Source organism: Corylus avellana, chromosome ca5 (assembly GCF_901000735.1).
Source record: "Corylus avellana chromosome ca5, CavTom2PMs-1.0".
Taxonomy (NCBI): Eukaryota; Viridiplantae; Streptophyta; class Magnoliopsida; order Fagales; family Betulaceae; genus Corylus; species Corylus avellana.
In genome coordinates this window covers 22117934-22124803 of record NC_081545.1, presented here as the reverse complement: position 1 = coordinate 22124803, position 6870 = coordinate 22117934, and the positions used below count along the sequence as shown (strand labels likewise).

The following is a 6870-nucleotide window of genomic DNA, read 5'->3' as shown; positions in this document are numbered from 1 at the left end:
GTTTGGGAGTGCATTACAAAAATTGAAACATTTGAGGTCAAATTGAAAATCCCTCCAAACTTTGGGGGGTAAAGTGTCTTTTTCCTCCTTTTTGTTGTTGTTGTTGTTGTAGTGATTGTGGCCACCACATGTGCTTTTAGAATGTGCACTTCAACCCTTAAATGCTAACATCGACTTAAAGAAATTAGTAATGTTAATAACTACATTTTTCGGGAAAACTTCACTTAACTTTCAGCGTTTTTACAAAAATTATTAAACTTTAAAAACTCTCAAATTCATATATCTAGCTTTAAAAAGTTTACAATGTTACCCATATCATTAGGGTTTTGAGTTAAATGAGACGGAATATAAGTGAAATGTCTCTTATACTCCTATATTTAAAAATTCTAAAAAAAAAAAAATGGAACTGACTTGGCCGTGGGTTCGCCTGGCAACAATATATATATATATATTCATTTGAATTTCAAGTAAATGGAAACCCCTTCAATAAGAAAGTGATCATTTTTACATTTTTATTTCAACAAGTTGGGCTTGGGTGCCCGCAGGTCGCAGGCTTAGATGGACGCCCAACACACAGCCTATTAAAGATGGCAATTGTGGGGAGTCAAACCATTGCCATTCTTCTTGTAAAAGGCACCTCTAAACCATTCGGCCAACTGTAAGCGTGTTGGGCTCTGAACCTTTTCAGTAAGTGTTCTTTCAAAAGTCTATTAATAGGGGATCTATCCAACAGATTTTATAACTTTATTTTCTCGTTCCTCTCAAGTCAAATACACGATTTTGTAAAGAAACTCTGAAAAACAAACGTCATCTCCAGTTGATGTCTTGATGACTTTGTAATATCTTAGATGTGAATTGCTTGTAACCAGCAACAAACTCCTTTGAGTGAAGTCAATTATCACCTTAAATATAATGTTTATATACGCCTCAAATTCGTATTAATTTTGCTGTTTATTGTTTCTTTCAACTCAATTTTCTTCAACAAATACTACATATACTTCTATTTTCACGTATTCTTGCTTTCTCTAACGTAACTTTTAAAATCACAATTAGATCAAAATTCAAACAGCACCAATAACTAGTTAGCATTTAAAATGAAATTGCCTAATTTCATATTTCTTATAAAAGAGAAGTTTAAATTATCAAGACCCTCCCCCACAAAATAATAATAATAAATAAAAAATAGTAAAAACTTTGATAACTAAGACATCTTGGGAAACTGATGTTATAGTTATTCTATTTTTATGTAAGCGCCTCAAAAGGTTTTATTCCAGACATCTCATTATTATGAGACACGATATTCCTCTATCTCCTATTTATTTATGGACATAAATTTCTTTTAAAGAAGAAAATATTTTTTAACCCATTTAAAATAGTGCCAAGTGTCAACAAACATTTAAAAGATACATTAAATTCTTAACGTTATTAATAACAGTATACTAACTTAGACTAGATTTAATTTGTCTTTTAAATATTTCTAGACATTTGACACTATTTTAAATGAGTTGAAAAATACTTTATCTATACTGGTTTTTGAAAATTTATACCCTTTATTTATATTCTTCAAATTCATTATTAAATTTATAAGATTCACAGACGTGGGTCTTACCGATCTATTGGTAGATTTAAAAATAAATGAATGAAAGAAGATTGGATGAGAGAATAAAAAAAAAAAAACAGCATGTCTCTATTATTACTGCTATTTTTCCTGGTATATAGTCTTGTCTTGTACATATAGGTTTTGTCACATTACAAGGCCGAACTGTAGGGTTGGAGCCACTGGTCCGCTTCGATAAAGGAGACGTTAAGGAAAGGTGAAGCTTGTGTGTCATCCAGTCTCTGAACATAAGAAGCCCTCATGCTCATATTAGCTCCACCACCCGAGCAATTGTATTCTCCATAGAATACAGTCCTGCAATAATTTTTTGCAATCAAAACCAGACAAAAAAAAGACTTAGATTTTTTCAATAAAACCCATAATATATATATATATATATATATATATATATATATAAACTAATGATTAAGTGATTAAATTTACCTCTTCTTATTAACTTAAATTTTTAAGATAATTGATAATTTAATATAGTATTAGAAATTAAACCTTGATTCTGTCAATTCATCCCATTTAAATTTTTAAGATAATTGGTAATTTAATATATATGTGTACGTACTGGTCTCTGGTTATGTCGTTGAAATCATTCCAGCCCTCTGGAGCAATGATGTCTGACATTGTTGTGAAGGCAAAAATGACACGAGAAAAAGGCCTCCATGCTCGACCAAGCCATACTCTTCCATTTCCTCCCACGGTGCAGTTGAAGAATACAAAGCCAGTATTATCGTCCTTGGAAGATCTCCCATGAGCAGTAACTGCTCCATTTATCCCCTTTACTCCGGGGCTTACTGGGTTTGCCATGGAAATCAGCTGGCAATTCTGCAGCAGTGAAAAATGCATGCAGGGCATATATTACTTATTGTTTAATTTTTTTTTTTATTTTTTTTTTTCAAATCCAATAAAAAAAATGGTTAATTTAATCAATATTTACATGCACAACACGTAATATATTTAATTAAAATAAGAGATGAATGAAGGAGATAAAGTTTGAACTCAAGATTTTTGTTACGATACTATATATGTTAAACCACTATTTTCTTAAAAAATTTAAATCGATAAAAAATAATTAATTTAATTAATATTCTAATACAAAAGGCTACTTTGGGTCTTTTTCTCCGATCCCCCCATGACATTTGCATGAGCAGGAAGGTTGCTTAAACCTATGAAAGCAAATCTAACTGATTTTGGTGATTGTTTTAAGCAAGCTGAGTCTGTCAAGTTAACACAAAATAGGATTTGTCTAAAATCCCTAGATTAACCAACTTGTTGTCGTGTCATTGAAGGCATGTGGAAGTATGCTAGCATTACGTCACCCTAAAACAAAGTACTTAAGGAAGCCAGCAAATTGGCTGCTTATCTCATTACTCTGCGGTGAGTAATGATATAAGGAATTTAGAGTCATTTTAAATGTGATGTGGCTTTAAATTACCATTGAATTTAAAATAGTCATTATTGAATTTTAATTTATTGGTGATTTTAAAAGGCACATCATATTTGTGAGGACTTTAGTCCCCTGCCACCCTCTCTACAACAGTTTGGCATGGTGATCAATCAGTCCCACCTAATGTGAGGAGACAAATATGGGAAATACACATTTTCTAAAACCCTAGTGTCTTCATTTGTTAAATCACCAATTATTTAAAAAATTGAAGTTGATCATAAGAATAGATGAACTTAATCAAATGCTTCTCCTCATATGTGGGCTTAAACTGTCTCTTAATAAATAAAGTCAACACATAAAATATTTAATTGAAATGAAAGGTAAATGACAAAAACAATGTTTAAACTCAAAACTTTCGCTCTGATTCCCTTGAAATCAGCGACGATTACCTCGTAAAATGACCTTGCATTGCCAAAGATGAAATCAATGGAACCTTGGATATAGCAATCCTTGAAGTAATGACGACCCTTATCGTCATGGAGGGTATCTTGGGCTCCAAAGAATCCACAACCCCAGAACGCAGCTTCATCTCCAGATATTCTTATTGCTACTGCTTGGGCTCCCATATCACCAGGGCTTGGAATAGGAGCTACATTCTTCCATGACAAAGATTTTGAAATGTTAATTATGTATGTGTTATGTATGTATGTATCTTACCATGCATGAAGCTTAATTATGCATGTATGTATGTATGTTACCATGAAGCTTATGTTCTTGGCAATGAAGTTTGTAGAGAAAACTTGAACGGAGCCGCTAAAAAATGTGCCATGAGAGGAATTGGCGGTGTCATTGAATGCAATGGCAGTCGATGCAAAGCCTTGTCCTTGAAATGTTATATTCGGTTTGGTTCTTGGAACAGTCACTTTCTCGCTGGTAAAATCAAATGGAATATTGCCATGCAAGTTTCAAAGCCAGGGGAAATTAAGAAATGCCAAAAGAAAATAATGAACAAAAGAAGGTTTAAATACATTTAAACTCCCTAAAGTAATCGTTATTTTCAAAAAGGCAATACAAACTGACAGGTGTGATATTTAGATACATCAAGATATCATTTTTTTTATTTATAGCAAATTAGCCACTTTGTTAGCTTTAACCGTTAGGTCGGAAGGAAAAGTAGACTTTCTTGCATCTTCCAATAATACTCCTATTTTCTTAAAAAATAAACAAAATAAAAAGGCTATACAACCTCAAGGGCGGGGTGGTTCGGCCACCTTAGATTTTTTTTATTTTATTTTTTAATGTACTATTTTTTTAGAAGTTAAAATTATAAATGGTAAATTTTTGGTTTTGAAAAATGGTGAAGATATTCGAAAGATTTTGATCAAATTTTATTTTTCTTTCCATTCTAACCGGTCAACGTTAGCGGAGTGACATTTTTGCTTCAGAATGGTAGTTTGATATATCTAAACATCACACCTGTTAGTTTATATGACTTTTTTGAAAATACCTGATAGTTCAAAGAGTTTTAAGTATATTTAACTCACGAAACAAATTGGACGAGGAGGAAATCAATAAAGAAGATCGAGCAAAACTTACAAGTAAATGCCAGAGTTGATCCATATTATGGTCCTTTTCATGCTTAAATTTGGAACAGCATCAACAGCTGCTTGCACCGTCGTAAAATTACAACACCCATTTTGATCAACACAAATGTACGAGGTTGTGTTTGTTTCCGGAGGAAAGTCAGGTGGAAAATCATCCCAGCAGAACGATCCTATTCTTCCCTTATTAGGATGCTTGTGTTGGTGGTGATGATGATGATGCCCTCCCATGCTGTATGGGAGAAGTGTTGAGATAATAGCAGATGAGAAGAAGGTGAGATCAGTAAAATGATTATTAATAACATATTTGAAGAAGGATGGATTGGGGTTTATGAAATGGATGTATGCCAAAACAGCAAATATGGCAACTAGGAAAGGTAGAGATGTGAGATGGAGCTTCATGACCACTAATTTTCTAGTACGAGGGAGAGAAGATGGGATATTGATACGTTTTCGAAATGAAGGATATATATAATATATATACACAAATACTGTATGCACTTGAAGTGAAAGAATTGATAACATGTCTTGCAAATCACCCTGTCGTTGCGCATTTTTGTGGTTCAGCAATATCCCAACCTACCAAACTTTACTTAAGGATGTTATACTTTTCTCTTTTTTATGGGACAAAATTCATACAAACTACATGTGTTTTTAAAGTGTGTTCTTTTTTTCTTTTTTGAATAGAAAAAAAAAAGTTATTAAAAAAAATATATGTGTTTTGATATGTTATTTTGTTATATAGACAGGTGTAGAGCTATTTTTTGTCCAAAATATTTCTATGTAAGCGCTTTGAAGATCTAACTCGACTTTTGTATCGAATACGTACGAGGCCCGTTTGAGAAATAATTTTGTTGTGTGTTTTACGTTTGAGTAGTAATAAAAAGTAATTTATGTGATATAAAAGTGAAATTATATTTAAATTTTTTTTGTTAAAGAACAATAAATAAAGTTGTTTGGTAATTATTATTATTATTATTTTTTTTTTTTTGAAAAATGAGGTCCCAAACACACCCATTATAATGCTACTTTTTCATGGTAGCCTTAGGGCCCGTTTGGGAGTGCGATTTCAATAAGTGCGATTTTAAAAATTGTAATTTTAAAAATTGCGTTTTTAAAATCGAACAGACGTTTGGTAAAACATGCTAAAAAGTATTTTTTTTTTTATCAATTAAGTGTTTGGATAACATTAGAATATAATTGCGATTTCATGACCAAATTACCAATAAGGACATTTCTTTATAACAGTAAAATAACTAACATTGTCTATAAGCCTCCATTTTTAACACCTATGCAAACAAAAGTTTGACTTATAATTTGACATTAACTTTGAGTTTTCTACTTAGGCAATTATATATTGCTATATTACTTGTTTCTATATGCTTTTTTGTTTTTGTATTTTTTTTTTCTTGAAACATATTCTAAACAGACATATAATAAAAAATACAAGAACAATCCATCAAATTAAACTAATAATGTTTATCAAATTTAATTGTTACATAATTCACCAATAATTTAAATTAGTACTTGATAACTGTTTACTACCCATTAAAAAATATATATATAAAAAATTATCACTGTTTATTACCCATTAAAAAAATATCACCAACTGTTACAGTGCAATACCCATTAAAAAATAAAAATAAAAATCCATCACAAATTGTTACTGTACAGTACCTTTAAAAAAAAAAAAAAAAAAGCCATAAAAAATCCTCACTGTGCACATCACTATGCAGTGCATAGTGACCTGAGAAAAATCATCATCTTGGTCACTGTACAGTATTCTTTTTTTAAAAGAAGAAGCTTCACACGATTACTGTACACGCATTATCACATTACTGTGCGTGTACAGTGATCTATCACTGCATACTATGTTGGATTGTAGATCACTATGCATCCATGGTAATCTAAATAAATTTTTTAAAAAAAAATCACAACTTTACTCTGCAGAAATGGTCGAAGAACATAAAAGCATATATAAAAAGGCAAAGTAATCATACAAACCACATAAAATAACACCGAACACTAAATAGTGGAAAGTTTTACAAAAGCAAAGGAGTTATATAGAGAGAAAGAAAATATTATGGTGAGATTATTACCTGGTAGAGGGGCAGAGAGATGGACAACATGGACGTACACTGCTATGAAGAAAAAAAAAAAAAGAAAAAAAAAGAAGGGTTTTAATATATTTTAGGTGGGTATTCTTGATATTTTTTTCATTCCCGCTCAAAAAAATGTAACTATTGCGCCAAATATCTTTTTAATAGAAATCA

At 31.3% G+C, this 6870-nt stretch overlaps 1 protein-coding gene across 1 annotated transcript; it reads right to left on the bottom strand.

Moving 5' to 3' along the window:
• Window positions 1-1712: 1712 nt before the first annotated feature.
• LOC132183140 (probable pectinesterase 8) lies at window positions 1713-4999 on the bottom strand. Its single transcript, XM_059596540.1, has 5 exons — window positions 4593-4999; window positions 3755-3926; window positions 3446-3652; window positions 2175-2434; window positions 1713-1912 (listed from the first exon to the last, which is right to left on the bottom strand). Exons 1-5 carry the CDS (start codon window positions 4997-4999, stop codon window positions 1750-1752), a joined length of 1209 nt encoding a protein of 402 aa, XP_059452523.1. The 3' UTR covers window positions 1713-1749.
• Between the last annotated feature and the right edge of the window lie 1871 nt (window positions 5000-6870).